A 22099-nucleotide genomic window follows, 5' to 3' on the forward strand; every position below is an offset into this window, starting at 1 on the left:
AGACATGTAAGGTAATCTCTGTCCTCGGAAGGATTTCTGGAAGAGCCCAGCCAGCTCAGTGCCCAGCCGCTTTCATAGTAATCAGTGAGGGATGAAGCCAATGGGAATTGCACCCCCTGGAACATCTATGTTTTCTCATGCCTTTGAAGGGTGGGTGCCTGTTCTCCAAGAACTGATCCTGATGATGGATATGCTATGTTCAGTGATTTCAACAGGGAAATCAATTTTCTTGCTTTTTTTTCAACTGTCTTATATATTTCTCAGTGGTGCAAACGAAGTAAAGATTCGTCCTGCTCCTGGGAGCTAACTTAAATGCTCAGCGCAAATTCAGGAAAACTTTTTTTTTTTTTTAATGTACAGCAGAGTCTGAAAGTGCTTTCAGTCAGGAGAAATGTAAATATCAGAACTTGCTCAATTGCAAAGACTGAAAATAATGTAAATATTTAATGTAGTGCATGACTTTGCAACATATTTATAAGGTGAGCTGACCTCAAAAGTTTCCTTAACTACATATACCTAAAGAATAGCACCTTTTATCTCATTGGAGTTTAAGGAGAGCTCATTGACTCAGAATATTTTTAAAGTGTACGTAAACAATTTTCAGGTATTAAATCTTGGCCTTAATGTAGTGTGTTATAAAATTAAATGTAACTTTAAGCAGGCCTATTTTTTTAAAATAAAAGTATGTTTAAATAGGAAAAAATACTAGCTGCTATAAAGCAGCAAATGTTATCCATCCTGTTAGAATTGTTTAAAAATGCATCAGTTTTATAGGTTATTTTGGCTCACGTAAATCAAAATTTATCAGGCTGGCTGAGGCTGGTGATGCTGATAGCCTGTGTCCTTCTGTCCAAGGGACTAAAGGTCTGGCAGTCAGATGGTGAGTCTGGCGTGGGCGTTTCAAATGTGGAGACTGATCGAGTTGAAGTCTTTAGACAGAAAGGCCATTTGTTGCCTCAGCCAGGAAAATAAGAAAGCATTGTGGGAGCTGATAGACTGGCCATGGAAAGCAGAGGCTGTTTCCTTGACTCCCGGCGGGGATCGGGATCCCACCTTCTCGGCAGGGTGTGGTTGACCAGGTTGGAAACCAACCCACGGCTTCATTTGAAGAACAAGGAAATGGCTTGTGGAAGCAGGCAGAAGCAGAGCCTACCTATGCATCATTTCTGTGACCGTGGTTTGCCTCTTCTGCCTATGCCCTCTGCCATCCAAACTCATCCTCACCACCTTCATCTGCAGGGAGCCACCTGGGCAGTGGGTGATGCAGCAGCATCAGCCAGGAGCTCTTTGAGATCTGTGTGATCAGGGAGGAGAGGTACGTAGAATGGAGAAGAAGATGCATGGGTCATGGAGAAATCTATCACCAGATCATACATCCTTTACACAGCAGAAGCACCACTGGTAATACCTAACACAGCTCAGTCACACTTGTCCCCGTGAAGTTTGATTCACCTTTTACACTGTTAATGCAACAGCAGGTGAGTAAACCAACAAGACGAAATGATAGACTCCAGTTGAGTGGTTCAACAACCTCTCATCCTCCTCGTGAGCCTGCGCCCTGGGGGCCATATTTCCTTGGGAAAGGCCAAGAAGATTGTTATGTCTGTAGAAAATGCTGCTTTTCTTTGCAGACATTTCTCTTTAAGAGAAAGGTGTTTCAAAGGAAAGTTAAAACTCAGCATATTAAGCCTGCCTCAAATGGATGTGTCACTTTTATTGGAATTCTAATTAAATGTAGACTCATAAAAAAAGTATACCTTCCCAATTTAAATATGGCTGGCTCCCACGTCCATACAATTCCAAAACTTATGACGACAGATTAATGACTAGGCTGAAAGTCTGTCATAACCTGGTAGGATAAAGCTAATCCAAATCGACTATATGCCATGATTTTATGACACAAAGTTATTGAAAAGTACAAGTATAATTAAGTGGAAATATAATAGAGGAAGCATTTTCTGAGCTCTGGCACTGTGGCAGAGCCTGCCACCTGATATGGTTGGTTAGAATAGCAGGTCTAGAGTAGTAACACATTTTTATGCTACTTTTTAAAGAAACTGTGGCTCAAGTAGTCCATCACTGAAATTCATTCTGAAAAAAAGTGTGACAGCTTTGGCACTTATAAAACAGAGGTGCCTTGTTTAACCGGGTGACACTAATTATAAGTAAAAGCTCTATAAACACACTCCTTTGTTCTCTGGAAGCTGGACAACATATAATAAAACTCTGGCATTACAAAAATGTCGTCTATAAATAAATAGAAAATAACTGCACTTGTTTAATTGAATACAGATAAGAAAATAAGTTAGGACCACTTAGGCTTATTTTTGAGGCTTTGTTTTTTTTCTTCCGACAACGCTGTTGAAATGGTTTTTGGAGTACCTCCATCTGTGGCTTTCCATGGTGTTACTTACATACAGGATCAGCTGCGCACCGACCAAAGCTAGTCAGCTTATAAACTGAAGGTAGCAATTTTGGTCCAGATCTCCCTGTCTGCTTCAGACTGGCTACAGGTACAGTGCAGATGCTCGGGCTAATGACTGACAAAGTCAGAGGCAACACAGTCATGTCAGCATTATGTTCTGCCTGAGCCAATACGTCCTAGTGAGAGGCTGAAGTCACAGCTTATATGTGATTTAGAGACAGAAGTAGGACCTGTAGCCCTCCGTGCGACATACTGGCTTATTTAATGCCAGCTGGATTTGCCCACCCTGTGCCTTGCCGTTGCACAGGGGAGATGTACGCTAAGTGATGTTGCATCCTTACCGTGGAAGTAAGAATGGACAAGTATAGATAGATGTCTATTGGTATAGAGAGATGAGACTTTAAGGAACAGATGAGTTAATTACAAGTATTATATAAACTACAGGTGAGATTCATGGCCATTATCCCGTGTGTCTGAAGCCTACACGAAGCTCATCTACGCTATTTATCCAGTCCTCTCTGTAGCTGGTGGAGGGAGTGGTGCTCTTCCAGAGGATGAATTACCACACAAGTAGTAGACACCTACGCTGCGTTGTGTTGCTATTACAGAACAATTTTTTACTTACTTGAAAATGCCTCAAGTATTGTAGGTTCAACATGCTTTGTCACTACTTTACACACCATTTTGACGTCAGGCCTTAATATATTTCAGGTACTTCGGTACAAATAATATTTTAAGTACTGCCATACTGACTATGAATGTAGAACCAAAGAAACAACCTAAAGTTGTTCTCGTTTGTGATTAGGAATATGTGTTCTGTGTAGATGAAGTATGTTTGGGACAAGTGAGGAACTGCACGCAGTGGAGGTTTGGGTGGTGGATGAGGCTCCCCTGGCAGGTGGCAGGTGCTGAGGCACCGCGGTGCTGAGCACAGCACGAGCAGCCCTAGAGTGGGCTGGAATTTGCTTGTGAGGCCAATGTTTCATCACCCAAATGTGGAGTGAGGGAACAGGGATGCTGCTCCTGTTCAGCCTTGAAAGCCTGAGCTTAAACCATTGCTTACCACTTCTACAGAAGGGCTTATTCCAAGTCACTGTGAAACGCCTTCCTCCCTCAGATTCGTCTCTCATTTCACTGTTTGGAAATCCACCTGCTGATCTCTGTCGTGGTGGTCACAAGAGACGTCAGCAGGTCCTTCAACATGGTGGATTTTTGGAGCGTGAAGAAAGGTGGCTGCGGGCTATGTTTATGAGATTTTTGCGGTCTGCTTCAGTGGCTGATTTATTCGGGGTGGTTTTTACGTGTCCTTTTATCCCCAAACCTATCCTATAGGCCAAGCTGTACTTTGATAATTTGGGGCAATGTATTGTAACTGCTCTCGTGTAAATAGCACGAACTCCAATGATCTGGGTATTTTCACAAGTTGTGTTGGCATCAGTCGTAAAGTCAGTAACAGCACAACTGCGCTGCTGACACCACTGTGGACAATGGGAGGAATTTGCTGTCCCTCAGCTTCTCCTTTCTGCCTCCCCGTTGAACCTGCTATGTTTTTTTCCCCTCTGTGTTGCACTGAGGAGCCGAGCTCCAGGCCTGCTGCAGGATGGTTGGGGTGGCCACCGGCTGAGCGCAGCCAGATGTGCTGGGCAGCGGCGGTGCGGGAGCGGTGGTGTGTGGGGGGCAGTGATGCCGGAGATGGCGGTGTAGGAGCAGCAGCAGTGCTGGGGTGGAGGGGCAAGACCAGTGGTGTGTGGCGAGCGGCGGTGCGGGAGCAGAGGGGCGCGGGAGTGGATGTGCGTGGGGAGTTGCGGTGCGGGAGCAGAGGGGTGTGGGAGTGGAGGTGTGCGGGGAGCAGCGGCGGTGCGGGGAGTGGAGGTGCGCGGTGAGCGGAGGTGCGGGGAGTAGCAGTGCGGGAGCTACGGTGCGGGAGTGGCGGTGTGCGGGGAGCGGAGGCGCGGGAGCGGCGGTGTGCGGGAAGCCGCGGTGCGGGAAGCGGTGGTGCAGGAGCTGTGGAGCAGGAGCAGCGGTGCGGGGAGCGGAGGTGTGGAGAGCGGCGGTGTGCGGGGAGCGGAGGTGAGGGAGCGGTGGTGCGCAGGATCAGCGGTGCGGGGAGTGGAGGTGCAGGAGCTGCGGTGCAGGAGCAGCGGTGCGGGGAGTGGAGGTGCAGGAGCTGCGGTGCAGGAGCAGCGGTGCGGGGAGTGGAGGTGCAGGAGCTGCGGTGCAGGAGCAGCGGTGCGGGGAGCGGAGGTGCGGAGAGCGGCGGTTCGGGAGCAGAGATGCGGGGAGCGGAGGTGCGGAGAGCGGCGGTTCGGGAGCAGAGATGAGGGCAGCGGAGGTGCGGAGAGCGGCGGTTCGGGAGCAGAGATGCGGGCAGCGGAGGTGCGGGAAGCGGCGGTGTGCGGGCCCCTCTAGAGGGAGCCCTCCGCTGAGGAATGGCCCGGGAGTCAGGGCAGAGCCAAACGCGCATCGCCGCGCTTTCCTCCCGTCCTGTTAGAAACCCAGCGCGCCCGAGCCCTCTGGTAAGCCTACCCCTACCTAACACAAATACACAGCCTTATCATCCTTCATTTACCAAGGAGCAGCACCGCCAACGCCTCCTAACCGTCCCCGAGTTGGGATTGTCGGCATGGCTGCAGTTCTTCGCCGGAGTTCGATACTTCAGCGCACGCTTCCAAAAGGCTGCTGAGAAATGCTATTTGTGCGGAAATACGGGCTGTGGGACGTCGGTGCCAGAGCAGATGGGCCGTACGTAGCGTTAGCGAGGAAATACAAGGAATTACTAGGAAATAAGTGTGCGTTGCGGCTTATACAGCTTGCACATTTTAAGCATGAGACGTAAGGTGAAAGGCCAAGTGGCTTTAATTACAATTGCAGGCATACAATTGGCAGCCTGAGTGCTTTCCTGGGGTCAGAAAATATGCTTGTATTATTCGGGATGAAGGAAGAATATAGACAAAGGTATTTAATAAGTTAGTTTTAAAAAAATAAATCTGTATTCTGAGCAAGTTTTCATGCCTTTGCAATTACTGTACTTAAATTACCAGATGTATCTCACTTTTCAGCAGACACTTTACCAAAGTTTCAAATAATATTTACTGATATTTAGTTTCTTTTAAACCAGTTACTGCGGAGCAATAACAAAATTTTAGGATAACTTCATTATAAACCAGAGCCAAACTAGGTAGCTGACTCTTAGAAAAGCTGAAATAACTGAAGTACTGGAAGCGCAGCAGCTTGCAAAAAGTGTGCTAGTTAGAGCTTTGCAACATGGAAATAAACACAAAGTTTTATGTGCCTTTCCTATATTATTGAGCAGTATATTTGAAAACTCCAGTTTGCCCTGGAGTTGTGAAGAACATTAAATATGTTGGCAATTGGAAATATGACTGTTTACTTTAAGTGGCACCTGTAAATTAAAAATGAAATAGAAAATCAAACTGAAAAGAGAAATTAATTAAATTGAAATAAGCCTGAGTGAATAAGTGCAATCTCTCACACACATGAAAAAGCACGGGGCGAGAGCTTGCTTGCTGGAGACTTTTTGCCCTCCTTAGATAGTTTTTAGCCTGACATTTCTAAATGGTATAAATACTTAAAAGTTCTGGGTATTTTCAATTACTATTGTTAGACAGAAAACAAGCTCCGGTTTCTTCAAACCTTATTTCGTTGAATGTGTCTGAGTCATAGGAAAAGTCATTCCATCATGTCTAGAAACTGTTTTTATTCAGAGCACTTGTCAGGAAAGAAAATAAACAAGTATTAGTTCCTGCCACCATTCATTTCAGAACAGTTACAACCAATATAATTAGGTCTCAGATTTTTAAAAAAAAAAAAAAGTCTGAATGAAAAGATATAAGATTATATGTGTCAGTTGCTGAGCATTTGGCATGAACAGCTTTTCCAACACTTGCTCTGGTTATTATAAGGTTTGCGTTGTAAATGACTGCATTCAGCAGCAAACCTGTCAGGTTGGAGAGCTTTTCATTAAATGTTTGATCTAGAAATTTTTAATCAGCGCACAAATAAAACAAATTATTAAAGCACTACATCAGCTACAGTATATGTAATTGGGATGAACGGGGTGATGTAACTGGTGGGGAACAGCACAAGCATTCTTAACAGAAGGCCTGGAGCTACAGAACTTGTTACCACTGGAGATGAAACAGAGCCTGAGTCTTAACCTGTATCTTGAAAGTGGTAAGATGCACCTATTAAAGACATTCCCAAATAACCTGGTGATAAATCATGTACCTTGTACAGCTTTACTGGAGAAGCTTGGGAGCCGTCCCCTTCTAGAACACCTTGTGTTTGTGAAATAACACTGGGGTGAAGCGCGTGCTGAAAACACAGCAGATTTTATTTATGAAAGGAAAAACGAGCATTTTACATTCTCAAGTGTTTACCGCTGTTCTCTGTCCTAGATGAAGGCAAGTCTGTAAGATCTACTTTAGGAAGTTATCTAATTAAAACTATTTTGTGACTTCAGTACATACATCGGGGGTCGCAGTTATAGTTGTGCTGAAGTCGATGGACCTACTCTGACGTCTGTGGTCGAGGCTCTGATACAAGTATCATTAACATTTTAACTTAAAAACAACGGTTCTTTTAGCTAGCCTGAAATTTCTGAAAATATCAGCAACAGGATGTTGCAACTAGGCTAACAATTAAAAGGGGAGCTCATTTACATGTAGCAGATTAAAAACCAGCACCACATAATAATCAGACACAGTGTTACTCTGCACTTCCTAGCAGGTTTCTAGGACTTCTGTTTAATTTTTGTTTCCTGTCTTTGAAGGAATCAATTTAGGAGAGCTAATGCAAAAGTGAGGAGTTATGTTTTGCTCTGAAGGCTGCAATAAAGCTGATGTTTCGTGGCTGAAGAGTCTGCCTGGTGTCACTCTGTCAGTAGCTGAGAATGAGACTGTGGCCGGCAGGTTTGTGTGCCTGAAGTCAGCAGCTGAGGTCGGTCGGTGAGAATTCCCGTCATCCAGCTCAAGGCTGAAATCTTCCCCTCCATACGAATCACCAGAAAATCTACCGCTGTTTTTAGAGGAGTCAGAACTTCGCTTTTAAACATTAGGTTTGGCAGCAGCAAGGGATGCCAGCAATCCAGAGGGGCGACATGCCAATCCAACGCCTGTCGGCTTCGCGTTGGGCTGCACCTACGACTCTACTGAAGCTGTACATTTTCAGCTTCAATCCCAGATATGACAGCAGTAGAGAAACTCAAGCTCTGCTTCCGATCTGGAGCCTCACGAGCTCTGAAACAACAGGAGGAGAAATACGTCTTGAAAATGCAGGATCTGTCAAGGTTAAGCACAACCCTGGTGACAAAAATTCAGTGCAACAAGCAGATCTGGCTCTTGGTCTCTAGACATGTATGTTAGCTAATATTCGCCACGCGGGAAGGCACCAAAGATAAAAGAAAGCAATTATTGGTCAAAAATCTTTCAAGCCCCAAACTTTAATTCTGTTATAGCTGCCAGGCTTTGGTGGTGCCTCCCTGCAGGGTGCAGGACCTGGAGGTGTTGGAGCACCGGCCAGAGGGGCAGGAATGGTGCCGGGGGACTATTACTAGTTGCCTTTGGCAAATGTGCCTGGAGTGCTCTATAGGATAAGGGGATTAAGAGGTTTTAATAATTGCTTTAGGATGGGAGCTGGTTCTGCTGTGGCGCCCTGGGCCGTAGGCAGCCCCACGTGTAGCTGCACAGCCCGACGGAGCTGCTCCATCTCCCTCCCGGCGTGTCCTTCCAGACCGCTGTGGGAACAGAGAATGTGCCTAACAGAGTTTTCCCTCCCTTGTAGTCTTTACTGCTGCCGTGCCTTCAAAATAAAATGTTTCTTTCCTTTTTTTTTTTTTTTTTTTTTTTAATTTTATCCCTTGCCTTTCAAACAGCAATTTATATCCTATGTGCCTTATCTCAGGTAAGATAAAAATAGTGGCTTCACTCCATCGGTGTAATCAGTTGTGTTAATATCTCTGATAGTAGGCTTGGCTCAGAGTTTGCATTACCCCATAAGGGCTTTGTCTGTGCAGGCAGAGTCTATAGATCCTTTAAAAAACCACCACACATTAAAAAAAAATAAAATCTGCATGGTGAGATAGTAGTTTTAAAGTTCTGTTTTAAAACAAAAAATTAAAGATGCTTCCCTTCAGTTTACAAAAATCTTTACAGCGCAAGGAACTTTTCTCAGATTGACCAATTTAGGATGTTTTGGGTTTTAAATTGCTTTTTAAACACACTCTACGAAATTACAAGCTACTGCTTATATACATTGAAAAAAGATTTCAGTTACAAAGTATGAAAAATTGTCATGTATTTCTCTAAATATGGTAAACAAAAATACAATTAGAGCATTCACCATCTCTGAAGAGGGATGACTTCGATACGGCCAAGTATCTAATCATATCTCTGTAAGCTCTGATCGGTTGTATTTCTTTTCTGATTCCCTGAAAATGTCCCCACATACTACATCTCATGATTTGCCTGGCTATTTTTTGCTCCGCTTTTAAGCCCAACGCTTCCAAAAGAAATTAAACTCCTTAGGAAAGGCTCAGCTCCCTGTTCCAAAATTACTCAAATCCAGAGTCTTTCTCTTCTAGAAATATTTAACAGCAACAGACTTCTAGACAAACTTTCTCTTTGTAATTTCATTCCTGAGTCGTCGACGGCCTCGGCATTTATCTGTGTGTGTGTTTTAGTAACTCACAGCACTTCTTCACCGCCTCTGATCGTCTTACCTGGTGTGTCTTTTATGTCCTACCCAGTGGGGAACAACTGGGATGTAAACACTGAGTCAGCAATTAATAGTAAAACTTGCATGAGCATCACTGAGTCTAGGATTTCAGCGTAAGTCTTTTTCCCCTTATGTTTCCAGCAGGCTTTTTGCCATCTCTTAGGGCTTTCCACAAACAAATTGATGTCTCAATCAGTCGCAATTGCGTTCTTTTCTTCTACTCTCCTGCACACAAATACGCCGTCACGTGTCTCTGTTTTCCCAGGTATTTTTCCTAAAGAAAACCAGCTCTATCGCTGTCTGGCCGTTTAATTTCCATTCTAACCCTGTGATCTTTACAGCACTGTTTATTTCATGCTACCTTGTGCTGGGTGTCATTGGATCTTCTGGCAACAGTTGTGTCGGTTTTCTCTCCTGACATTAGCTATTTATCTTCGCTACTAAAACAATACTTGAAACCGTTTAGAATTACAGCTTCAGAAAAACAAGTTCTCTCTTTTTTCCATGATGCACCTGTATTTCTTAAAGGCATTTCTAGCCAACCGAGCTATAGGTGAATGATTTTTAGTAGTGCTGTTTGCTTAAAGGGGGTAGGTAATTCATCCTGGATGTTTAAGTGCATTCATCTTTTCTAGCAGCAGAGAATATGAAACACTGTTTTCGTCCCCATTCGAGCTCCGATATGTCCAATCCAACTATACAAGTGGGGGCGATGGGTCCTCTGTGCCTGGCTCATACAGCAGTTATAGAGGTAAAATTCCCTGGAATTTAAGGTGGGCTTTTATTGAGCCAGAAGGATGAAATTTAATTTCTGTGCTTCGCTGGTTTTTGTTCATACAGAGCGCCCCGTCCAGCCATGCTTCCTTGTAATCTATTGACGGGGCCTTGAGAGACTCTTATGATGACAAATATACTGGGAATTTACTTTTATTGTTGCTCTTATGAATGAAATATATCACTTCCAAAAGAAGGAGTTAACTTACTATATCATTCTGTACCAAGTGAGTCCGAATTGGAATTTCTTGTTTATTTACATAACATGTTAATTTGGCTGCTAGCGTTGCTGTTTGCTAAAGTTCAGCTATGTCTGAATAAGTGTCTTATTTATAACTTTGTGTTGTATGTGAGAAAAAAACTCTCCTTGGAGCTTTCACTGCACTTCATGTACCTTGTATTTTAGGAACCCTGGGCAGCCGTTTTAATTTGCTCCTTTTAAATATTACATTGCAACTATAACTGTCTTTGGAGCATACATTGTGTTGCTCCATCTGTGAGAGGAGCAGGAGGAGAAGAGAAAATCAGGGTTCATGCCATGTCCTGTGTCTGTTGTCCTACTTCTTCATTTTCTGTCACTTTCATATGTCATTTCTTCTTTTTTTCATACTACTATGCTGAAGTTTGGAGACAAACTTAACACATCGCAAAATAAAATAGGTGCCTTGCAAATATTTATCTGTCTTGTTTTCTTGCATTATCATTTACGATCAATGAATGTCTCCATTTCAGAAGTGAGGATATTTGAATGTTTCTCCTTTTCAACCAAAGACCAAAATGTGCAAAAGAAACTTGCAAAAGTAACAAGTGAATCATTGAGAAAGAGTTAAAACTGATGTATTTTTTAGTGTCAAATATAGAACATGCTTTGAAAAATCCAATCTGGAACTCACCTACATACATGTACAAGTTTTGTAAATGTTTTTCTAGGAGTAACTAGGAGAGGCATTAATGCCCGAGTCCCGTCTCCAAAATATTTGCAAACTGCTCCAAGTATTTTGCTGTAATTTTTTTCCAATGTAGTCACTCATTGGACCCTGCTACATTTTAATGATTGATTACAGACACGGGATGAAATGTTGGCCCCACTGAATCCATGGGAGTTTTCCTATTGACTTCAGAGAAGCCAGGATTTTACCCATGGATTTACGGCATCAAAACGCAACAAACCTGATTCTGTACTTCAGCTAAAATAAAACCCATGACACATTCTGTGTTACAAGAATGAAAGCAAAGCTATACCCTTTCTCAAGGTGGTTTTGTGCATCTATAAGCTTTTGATTAAATGAATGTTTTTGCACCTGCTGGGGTAAAAGTAATAAAAACTCAAACTGCTGTCGTTGTTTCGGTATGTATATCTAATTTTATAATACATACTGCAGTAGTTCTACCTAAATTAAAAAATCGGAAGTTAAAGGTTTTTTTTTCATACACTAGTAATATAATCTCTATGTCACATGTGAAAGTACCGTGTAATTTATATAGTCATGATGTCAGCAGTATATTATGTAAGTTCTTAGTGGCAGAGGAGGTTTAGTAGCGCAGGCTGATTTTTGCGTTAGTGATTTTTAGTAATTTTCTCGGCGCAAATAGTATTTTAACCCTTGGGTTGCTATAGCTTTTCATTTCTTCCTGATAGGGCTGCTCTTTGCACGTGTCTAAACTGAATCGCACCAAGAAGTCGTTACTAACTTTTTGGACTGACTGTGTGAAAAGCTGGCAGCGCGGCACGGCAGCCAACACTCTCCTTCTCCTGCCGCACTCTCACAATTACGAACGTCGCAATTGCACGGGAACTGCTGGAGTTATTCCTCGTCAGCTCCTTCTCAGCTTTTCAGCTAGAAAATCAGGCAGAAATTTGACTCTCCCTGCACAAAGCCTAACTAAGCAGACCGTGCAGCGGGCTTTAAGAGGGGCTGTGAATCCAACAACTGTGGGGAAGCTCCATTACAGCCCCTCTGCAGCCCTCACCTATGGGCCAGAAAATGACAGTCCGCACTTTTGCCCTTGATTGACACAACTTGAGCTTCTGTAGGACTCCTCTGTTAGGGCAGCTCATGTATTTCTCCCCATCTCTTGGGTTGATGTAAGCGCCGGTGTTAGTGGAAGCCTTTGAAATAGAGGACCTGTGGATTCTCATGCGAAATATTTATTCCCCTTCTGTTTCAAGCAGCAAAAAACTCAAAGTGAGTCATATGAAGGCGTGAATGAGCCGTCCTTATAGCACATTTAAAGGAGGAAGAGCAACCTTTGTATCTCTGACATTCTTGACATCCCCAAGAAGAGAATAGGTAAGAGAGAGTCTGTTAAAAAAAAGTTAATTGCACTTCAGTATCTTTAAGACCTTTTTGCCATATGACCCCATGATTTTTACACATAAATAGAGCTGCTATGTTATTCTAGTCCATTAAGAATCAGAGATGTGACCAAGTGATGCAGATCAGAATTTATAGAAGAGTTTGTGGCTTTTCCTTCTTATTTAAATATAGTTTCCAAATTGGACTCTCAGAAACATACTCTCTCACCTCTTATTTCTCATTCTGCTCCTAAGACTAGAAAAACCAACAAACCAGGCAACAAAAAACAGGCCCCAATGCCCAATCAAAGAGCAAAAATCTATATAAACCTCCGTTTGTGTTTGACTGGAGCTATTCTATCCAAAAAACCTGTATCAAATCAGTCTTCTATATTCATGCACTAAACAGTTAAATTATAACTAGGAGTATTTCAAAAAGAATCAAAAATATCAAATAAGTCATGCAGGAGCTCTATGAGAGAATAAAAATGCGAATAATTTTGTGATCTCATCCCAAAAAAGTATGAAATAATGGTGTCCAAGTATGGAGGAGACAGACTGTTCTTTGAATTGTTAGGGATCTAGAAGGAAATATAAAGTCTCTCTTTTCTGTCTCCCTGGAATAGATCACATGGCATACAGCTACGATGAAGAGATTGTTCGGTATCAGAGATCAGAGCCACTTGGAGGACCATTGCGTACTCACTCATGCACAAAAGGCGAAGAGTTAAATGGCGTTGTGTGTCAGAGCTGAGAGAAGCAGCGTGCTCAGCACAGGCATCAAGAACATATGTAGGCTGCGACCTGAAGGAGAGGAGGTTGGACAAACACCGTGTGTGCTTCCTGACATACTGGGATCCCTCAGGAGCGGAGCAAGAGAAACGATGAAAGAAGAGAAGAGACGACTCTCTGTCTTGCAGTTCTGGGCCTTGCGTGTGCCCTGGCTGTTCTCACCGGGTTGAGGAGGCCAGCACACACCTTTCTGCATGGATTAGCTTCCTTCAGGGTCTTATCTGCAGGAAGGACTGTGCCTCTCCATTCTCCTGCCCATTCTTTTTTATATGGCACAAACATAACCCATAGCTCCTCTTAAGTTTACCAAGAGTAAGAAGCAGCATGGAATAAAACTGACTTTGGGTAACTTGGGAAGAGCTAAAAGCCATCATTTTAAAGTGTTGCTTAAAGCTCAGTTAGATGTCCCTGACCAGCACATCGCGAACTTTAGTTAAAAGCCTGCAGGTCTAGAAAGAGCCTCCTTCCAGCACCACCTCTATTGCTTCTCAGTAGTAACGCACACTGGTTTTGTCCTACAGACACTCGGCAGTTTAGTTCAGACCAGGAAGCTTGGCGTTAAGAGATTTTCTACCTCACAGGTAACCCTCCAGGAAACGGAAAAGAAATGGCATCATTTCTGGGCTGTGGCTTCTGCAGTACAGATGTGTCGAAACACAGATAGCTCCTGTTTGGTTCAACCGAATTCAAGTCCGTTTGCAGATAAATGCTGTCAAAGAGAACGTGAATCCCTTGTGAGGTCCATTCTCAGTGTGACACAGTAGCTGTAGGAGTGTCAGAGCCTAGGACATCATTCAGAAATAGGAGACGATTAAGATTTCTATTTGATGTTGTAAAAACCAGGAAGCATCTTAATTTCTAGAAAAGAGAGAACTGTGGCAGTTAATACTGTTACGGGACCAAATATGCTGCCATGTAAATCAATCCCATAGGGGTACGTAGAAGAAACAGGGCACATCATTAGCCTTCTCTCGCAAAGCACTTTTTTTTGCATTGCATGTGCTCCTACTGAGACCTGGCTCCCTTTATTTTATGTCACCTGCTTAAGACAGAAGAATGTCATTAGGTAAAGGCGAGACCATCAGATGAATGAGCGAGGAGATGTACTTAGAGCAAAGAAATGCAGCTATGCCTTGCTCGGTATCCCACAGGACTGTTTCACATCCCTGTGCTGTATCACACTTCCTTTCCTCTCCAGCCCACTGGAGAAATGACAAGTCTGAACAGGAACATTGCTTACCTTTTAAAACTCAGCTAATTGAAGTTTTTAAAAACGTTGAATACTGCTTAACTTCTGGTTAACTCTACTTATTCTCCAATTTCTCTCTCAGCTTTAAGACTAACCTGGTACTTCCTAGTGAGCCCCCGAAGCCATAGAGAGTACTTGGTTCCCTTTGCTCATATCCCTTTCAGTCTGTTACTAAAATAAGTAGAGATGAGACCTGAACAGAGATATCATAATTACAGAATCAAGTGTTGCATAAAACCACCAGATTTACATTTCTTCAGGATATCACTAGGATTATTATACATTAAATAGCATATTTTTACCCCCTTTTAAAATGCATTTTACTATCACCATGGATTAAAGCGTACGTTAAGATCTAGAAATCAATTTTTACCCTTAGCATTTTATTTCTAAGGCTTCCCTTCTGTGTGCCTAGGATAGATCTTTACTAAAGAGAAAAGAGTGCCGAATGGCTTGGTTTTACTTTTTGCAGGTAGTTTCACATGATAAATGTGGAGATCTGAAGTGTTTGGTAGCATGTAAGGAGGTGAATAAATTACTGTTCGATTAGACGAAAAGATATTGCTGAAAAGTACTTGTAACGAGATAATTGCAAGTGCCAAAGCTGAGAGTAACACTCAACACTGGCAGCAGCTTAGTTAAACATGTGGTTAATGATGTTATAGGAAGAATGGGTATGTAAAATATCCAACTATGCTAGCAGTAAATATTAATTTTATGTGACAGCAATAGTGTCTCACTGAGACTGATATTTGACATACAAAACTCCTATAATTATTTTAATATCTTTACTTCCCAATGATTTTAATGATATGACAAAGATTTTAGGTGTTTGCTGAAACAGCACTACTGTCATTTACCATCAATCAAACCAAATGTCATTCTAACTCATTTAACTGCAAAAGTCTGAGTCGTTTTCATACCAATTAAGCTACTGCTGTAAAGAATACATTCTTTTTTTGGCGTTTTATAATTAAAGAATAAAAGCGACAAAGACCTATCTGGAAAACATTTATTAGAACATATAATACAGAAAAGTATTTAAGGAGGGATTTTGCCATCAGAAGAAAGCAGCTTTATAAAAGCCTGACTATAAAAATGGAAAAGCACCATATGACTTTCTACCTTTAAAGTGGTTGTGAAACAACATTACAGATAAAACAGGTAGTTGATTGCTCATGGACTTGATTGCCCAGTACTTTTTGTTATAAGTTTCTTCAATTGTTTAAAAACATTGCCAAGTTTTGAACCGTTCAGGATGGAGTTTTCCATGCCAGGTGCCTGCCCTAGGCAGGAGTATTTTGGAAAGCTGCTTCCAAAAGTCAGTCATTCCAGAAACAATATTCCAGAAAAGGTACGTTTCCTTGCCTTATCATTACCCCAAATCTCACAGGGCTTTTTTTTTTTTTTTCTTTTTTTTCTGGGAACATCTGGTGCTTTTGGAGCAGGAACTTGAAGTTCTGCAGAATGATCGTCTCACTGTCACAGGAGGTGCCTTTGATGAGCCTCTAAGATTTGCCCAAATGTGTCCCCCATATAGAGCACATTCTCAAGTTACGGCTTGTCAGATGAGCTGTGGTAACTGACTCTGCGTACATTCCTCATTTGCTGAGTAAAATATGCTAATCTAAACCACCTTTATAGGAGTTCATATTAAAGAGATGTTCTTCACAGTGACAACACGCAGCAGACATCAGCTCAGCTGGAAAGCAGCAACTTCGCAGGCAGGGGAGTTCCTCTTGTCCTGTCATCACCCCGCCGTTTGTATCAAGAAAGAACTCGGCAGTTACGTTTCCTCAATGTCCCTTCTCTGGTGGGGGTCCTCAGGCTGGGGGATCAGCACATTTTGTCCTCTGCGAACTGCTCGGCAACCAGGCACTGAGGTGAGCATAGAACAAAACAAAGCTGCATCTCTCAGTGCTCCTTTTCACATCCCCATTCAGAAATCAGAGGAGTTGCCCGAGGATGGAGAGAGGGTTGGTAACAGGTGAGAAGAAAGCAGAAATAGGTGAGGAAAGAGCTGGACGAGGCAGGGGGAGCAACAGGAGCTGAGGGTGACAAGTGAAGCAGAAGCTGGGCATGGGGGAAAGCAACGCTATGTGACACATATCGCAGCACATTTAAACCCGAGAGGAACCGTTACTTTACTCTGTACTCATTCCCCGCCAGGACTACAGCTCATTTCAAGAGTCAAGAGTCTTCCCTCGGGACTTAAGACTCATTTCAGGAATCCAGAATCTCTCTGCTCTTCTGTCAGCGAAAACCAAGGTAACCACCCCTGAAAGCATTTGTCACCACCCTCCCAGTGGCAGACACACACACAAACCGCTGCTGAGAGCTGCCCGTCTCTTCAAGTGGTAGAGATCTGTCCAAACAGGTACGTGGCAAGTAAAGTTACTGATCTGACTAACGTGGCGGTCTTGTTCATCTTGCTTTTCGGATGTCTTTTTTTGCATGACACTCTGCACAGCGTGGGAGGACACACAGAATATTTAAGTCAGGAACTTTAAACAAAACTTATTAAATCAAAGCACACTGCACACCCAAAGTGGGTCCAGTTATGAATTCACTATAATATGTGTACATGTCACACGGGGTCTACAATATCATTCATAAGCCAGCATCACCACTAGACTGATAACATAAAACTATGGCTAATACTTCACCTTGCATTTTTGTTTTGCTTCTATCTGTGTCAAATTTGCCATAACTGATTCTTACTATACAGGCACCTGGGGGATTTAGGCCCTGTTACCCTTGACTGGCATCTGAATTCTCCATTGCCAGTTCCAGTTTGTTCTCATTGAGAAACCTGGAGAAAAAAAACGCTGTGCCTAGCCCAGGAAAACCCCATCGATCAGCCACAGTCACGGCTGTGCATCTGTAAAAAGTGTGAGTACATAAATTGTCTGATGAAATCTCAATGAGAGATGCAGAGCTGCTTCCCGCACTTAAATCTTTTTGTCACGGCCTTAAATAACTGCAGTGTTTCTGTATGTTAAAACCCTTCCTGTGTGACAGAAGTAACTGCATTTATTAATTTAGTCATCTCTGTAGTTTATAATTTCAGGACGTTTAGAGGTAAGGCACTTTGCACTCAGTATGCAATTTCCCAGGATAATACCTGACAAAACGAAAGCTTATAGTGACAGCATCATTAAGCCTTATCCTAAGTAGTTAAATGAGTTCAAAACCTATCATCAGTCACTGAAAGGATCCGCTTCTATCTGCTTTAAATCCTGCATAAAGTGCCAGTGAATTGTTAAAAGCTGAGGAAGACTATTAGATTGCCTAATATAAGCCTGGAAAAGAATGGCATTATTGGGAGAAAAGTGCTGTATTATTGCCATTTATAAAGTATTTCCTGATTTTGGCAGTGCACGTTATATTACTCGCTCCTCTGCTAATTATCAGAGAAAAACCAAACCGAGCAATGTGTTGCAGATTCTAAGACCCTGCCTTGAAACACTGAGGTTTCCTCACGAGTCACCCCAGGCTTAGGTGCTAAAACACCGCATTGAAATTAAGTCATACCTCCTGGCATGAATCAGCAGCTAAATCCAGTTAATTATCACGTATATCTTCGATAATACCTCCTGAATAGCTACCGCGTGGATAGTTAGGTGCTAGAGGAACCTCCAGACCCAGGTGCTAGAGGCAGTGCTGAGGAATTAATACAAGAAAACCCAGGAAAGGAGGTACTCAAGTCGTTCAGGGTGGAACAATAAACTTGTCACTGTCCGAGATACCCACAGACGTTCTGTAACTAGCTGCAGAACGTTAAGCGTCGAAAAAGCAGCGAAATACTCGATTATAGCAGTTAAGGCTCTTTACCGCTGTGCTGCCCCAGCGCCCCTGGGCCCGCCGCGGCACCCGCGCCCTGCGGGGAGGACACGCGTGGATCGGGCACACCTGGGCAGGCGGGGGCGCACCCCCGCAGCTCGGGACGGAGGTTCCCCCCCTCCCTTCTCGGATACTGCGTTATTTATTAGCCAGTTGCTACGTAAAAAAAACCCAAACAAACAAGCGAAAGAGTTTGGGACTGCAGGACCGAGTCCCAGTTGAGTGCGGGCCCCCCCCACCACTGCGCCCGCGGCTCGGTGGGGGCTCCGCGGCCGCCCGGCGGCGGGGGCACCTCCTCGCCACGGCCGAGACACCGGCTCCCCCCCCCCCCCAGCCCCGCGCCCGCTGCTCCTTGCCAAGCCGCTGAGCCCGGGGGGAGGCAGACGGGGCCGGCAGCTCCCCCGCCCGCAAAACCCCATCGCCGCCTGGGACGGGCGCACAGCCGAGATCGGGAGCCCTCTCCCCAGGACTGGGGGGGTCCCCGTGGGGGCGACCCCCGCCCGGGCGGTGCCGGTCCCCGGCGCGGGGGGCGGGACATTGTTTCCAGCCTGACTCACCCCCGCCCCGCCTCCCGGGGGGGCGGCACCGAGCGGGGACACGCCCCCGCCCCGCGCGCCCGGCCGTCCCCCCCCCCCCTCCCCTTTCACCCCCCCCCCCGCCCGGCACGGACCGCAATGATTTAGAAGTTCAGGAATCCCACGTGACGTCACGGAGGGTGATGTAATGCTTCTCTAAATAGAACGTATTGTAACCGTCCCTCAGTCCAACGTGGTTCCTCCGGCCGCGCTGCCGGTCCCGTCCCCGCCGCGCCGCACCGCGCCGGGCGGTAAGTTCCTAAAAATACGGGGCTGCTCTCCCCCCTCCCCACCCCACTCCCGGAGAGGCGCCCGGCGCGGCCAACTCCGCGCTCCGTCGCACGGCGCGGAGCGGGGCAGCAGCGCCGGGGTGAGCGGCTGGAGAGAGGGGGCAGCTTGCGGCTGGGGGGGCTCTTCCCTCCGCCACCGCATCTGCACCGCAGGCAGGAGCAGCCGGTCCCTTGCCGCGCCGCTGCCGCCGGGTGCGGGGATCCCGCGGTGCCCCGCCGGGCAGAAGGGGTGTGCACGACCCCCGCGCCCCGCGGAGGGTCGGGCAGGGTGGCGGGGAGCTGGGGGTGCACGGCCGGCGAGCTGCGGGGCAGCCGGGCTCCCCGTCCGCATCTCGGGGAGTTTGGGAAGTCTCTGCGCGCCGCTTCCCGGGATGGGATGGGGATGGGGCGGCTACCGCGGGGCGCAGGCAGCAGCCCGCTCCGCGCTGCAGGGTGGGCAGGTCCCGGCGGAGGGTCCGCGGTCTCCCCGCGCCCCGCGGAGTGCTACATGGGCTCCTCGCCTCCGCCTGCCCCGGCGGCACCCGGCAGTTGACAGCTCGGCTGCCCCGCCGCCCCCTCTCCCCGCCGCCCCTAAACTTCTGGGCAAGTTTCGCGGCGGCGCCGGGGCGCCCCACCGAGCCGGGAACCGCCGGCGGCGGGCGTGGAGGGTTGCGCGGTGCGCGGCCGCCTTTCCCCCGTGGGAGACCCCGGGTGCCGGGCTGCTCCCAGCCCTTACGTCATGCTGCGGGCCGGTGCGGGGCTGATGCTCCGCTTCTGATGCCGTCGGGTCCCGGGTGGTGGTGGGGGGGGGGGGAGGAAGGAGTGCTGACAAGGTCCCCTCTCTGCAGCCCCGTTCTCCCTTTCCAGCCCCGCTGCTCCGCTCGTCGCCCCCCCTTCCCCAGCTCCGCGCCCCCCGTCCCCCTCCGCCACTGTCCTCTCTTACAGGGGTCTCTCTCTCCCCAGCGAAGTTTTCAGGACGCTAAGAGCTTCAGGAGTGTAAGGGGAATACTTGCTAAACTCTGCCTCCTCTATTATTTATGTCCAAGCATGGTGAGTGATCCTTCATCTCCAGGGCTTAATATAAGCTTTACAATCGGAAAGAGAGAGGTCGTTCGAAGATGGGGGTAGGAATAAAGGAAAATGAAATGTCCATATGTGTGTGTTTTTTTTTTTTTTTAATCCAGACCGATATTAGGAGTATCTTAAGCAGCAAGATTAAAAGATTTCCATATATTATCAGTAAGAAACAGTGCTTAGCTAGATGAAATTATAGCTGGAACGGAAGCATAATAATTACCGCGAAGCATCTTGCTTGGGCTTTCCTTGAGACCGTGCAGTTTTCAGAGAGATACTTGCCCGCTGGCTTGCACCAGCCTTTCCTTGTCGGGCCGTTTGGACAAGCAGCAGTCTGTCAAGTAAAGTAACAGTGGCGAAGGAAAACTTTCTTGTAAGGCACTGTCAGACAGAAATAATCCAGAAAGTGGACTGAAAAAAAATTGGGAGCTGGAAGGTGAGAGCCGAATGCAAAAATGTAGCATAATTTGGGGGGTGTGTGTGTGTTTGCTGAAGGAGGTACACTTTTATAAGGGTATGGTTTATTTTCAGTAGAAAAGTGTGCAGTGTTGAAACTCCTTGCTTGCTGTTTTGTAACTTTCATGTGGTGAATGAGGCTGTCGGTATCAAAAGCTGGAAATTCTTTATTAAAAAAAATGGCTGAAATCCTTATTTGTGACTCCTTAATCCTAAGGGGAGCTGTACAGGTCGCAAAGCACTAGGGAAAAGTGTGATTAATGATCAGTGATTAGTGATAAGTGATTAGTGGTTTTATTCAAACTGTTACCTCTGACCAGAAGCACACATCAGAGGATTAACAGGCTCTTTAGATAAATGCTCATTAGTGGAAGGGGGAAAGCAAAGATAATAGGCGTGCACACAGGGACAACTTTCTAGGAAAATCATTCCTGTCTCTGGCATAATAAGCTCTATTAGCAGAAAGGCTCTTTAATTTAAAAGTTGCTTTTATCTTGTAAATCAAAGATAGATGTAGAAGTTCGCTGCGCTATTATAGCCTAAATTTTCCCATATCCACTAGATGTGGATTATCTCAGTAGTGATATTTTATTTGAAAAAAAACCAAAAACAACCCAACAATTGAATCTTTAAGAAAACCGAACATTCCCAAGTGCTAAAGCCCTGCATCCCGAGGCATCTGCTCCCAACAGTTAACTAGATGGCGCAGTCCTGTTCTTTGCGAGTATATAGTCCTGGGTTATGAACTTAGCAAGTAGCAGCTTGCTAGGTGTCCTTCAACACTTACAACAAAGTTGATTCTGTGCTGGCTTGGAGGCTAGACAGTGCTCTGAGTTTGTAGTCACATTTTCCACGGCAGTTAATCTAGTGAGTTAAAGGCTACTGGAAAAATTAGTCTCATTTACTGAAAGAAACAGCGAGAGAAAGGAGAGAACGAGAGAGGGGCGAAGAGCTACAACCTGGGACGTAACTCTTGGTTGAACTGTGTTATACGGCTTTAATGAAGTACAGTTCTGATGGCCTTGATTACTGAAGCCTAAAAGCTCTCGGGAGTTTTCCCCCCAGCTATCACTGGCAAAGTGAGGTGCTTTTTTTATTTTATTTTATTTTTTTTAAAAGTCACTAAAAGGAAAGAACAGTTGGTGTGGTGGTTGAACAAAACAACTTGAACCTGACTGTGCTCTGCAGAAAATGGTAAGGAATCTATTTTTATGATAACTAACCAGGGATTTCTCATTACTCTCTATCGTGCATGGATTTGTGAAGAACTGGTATCTACTGCTGTCCAGAGATTTGGGGATGTTTCTGCCGTCCTGTTAGCTTACGTGGGATTTCTGTTTGTTTGCATCTGTGGAGAACATCAAAGTTTCAAACTTTAAATGAAAAACTTGAGTGAAACAGGAAATAAAAATAATGAATTTATGGCATGAAAAAGAAACTGCGGTGGTCTTCTATTGTTACATCTTTAATTGGAGACTGTTAGGAGCAGTCAGACTAATGCTTAAAATCAAAAAGTTTTGTAATAGCGTATAAAAAAGGCAATAAGCTCTGTCTGCCATTCTTGAATATTGGATGGCACTCTTCCAGGAGTCAAAACTGCAGTATTTTAAA

At 45.1% G+C, this 22099-nt stretch overlaps 1 protein-coding gene across 4 annotated transcripts in view; it reads left to right on the forward strand.

Annotated features, from left to right (window-relative positions):
- Window positions 1–18880: 18880 nt before the first annotated feature.
- CREB5 (cAMP responsive element binding protein 5) overlaps window positions 18881–22099 on the forward strand; it is a 256757-nt gene continuing 253538 nt past the window's right edge. Inside the window, exons 1-2 of one of the 4 annotated variants that reach the window (XM_074574925.1) lie at window positions 18881–18940; window positions 19922–20008. In XM_074574925.1, coding sequence (XP_074431026.1) covers window positions 20006–20008 — 3 coding nt within the window. In that variant the 5' untranslated portion in view covers window positions 18881–18940; window positions 19922–20005. Of the gene's footprint in view, window positions 18941–19921; window positions 20009–22099 lie in introns of those variants that run through there. The other 3 variants (XM_074574926.1, XM_074574923.1, XM_074574922.1) reach the window with 3 other exon arrangements.

Source organism: Larus michahellis, chromosome 2 (assembly GCF_964199755.1).
Source record: "Larus michahellis chromosome 2, bLarMic1.1, whole genome shotgun sequence".
Lineage (NCBI taxonomy): Eukaryota > Metazoa > Chordata > Aves > Charadriiformes > Laridae > Larus > Larus michahellis.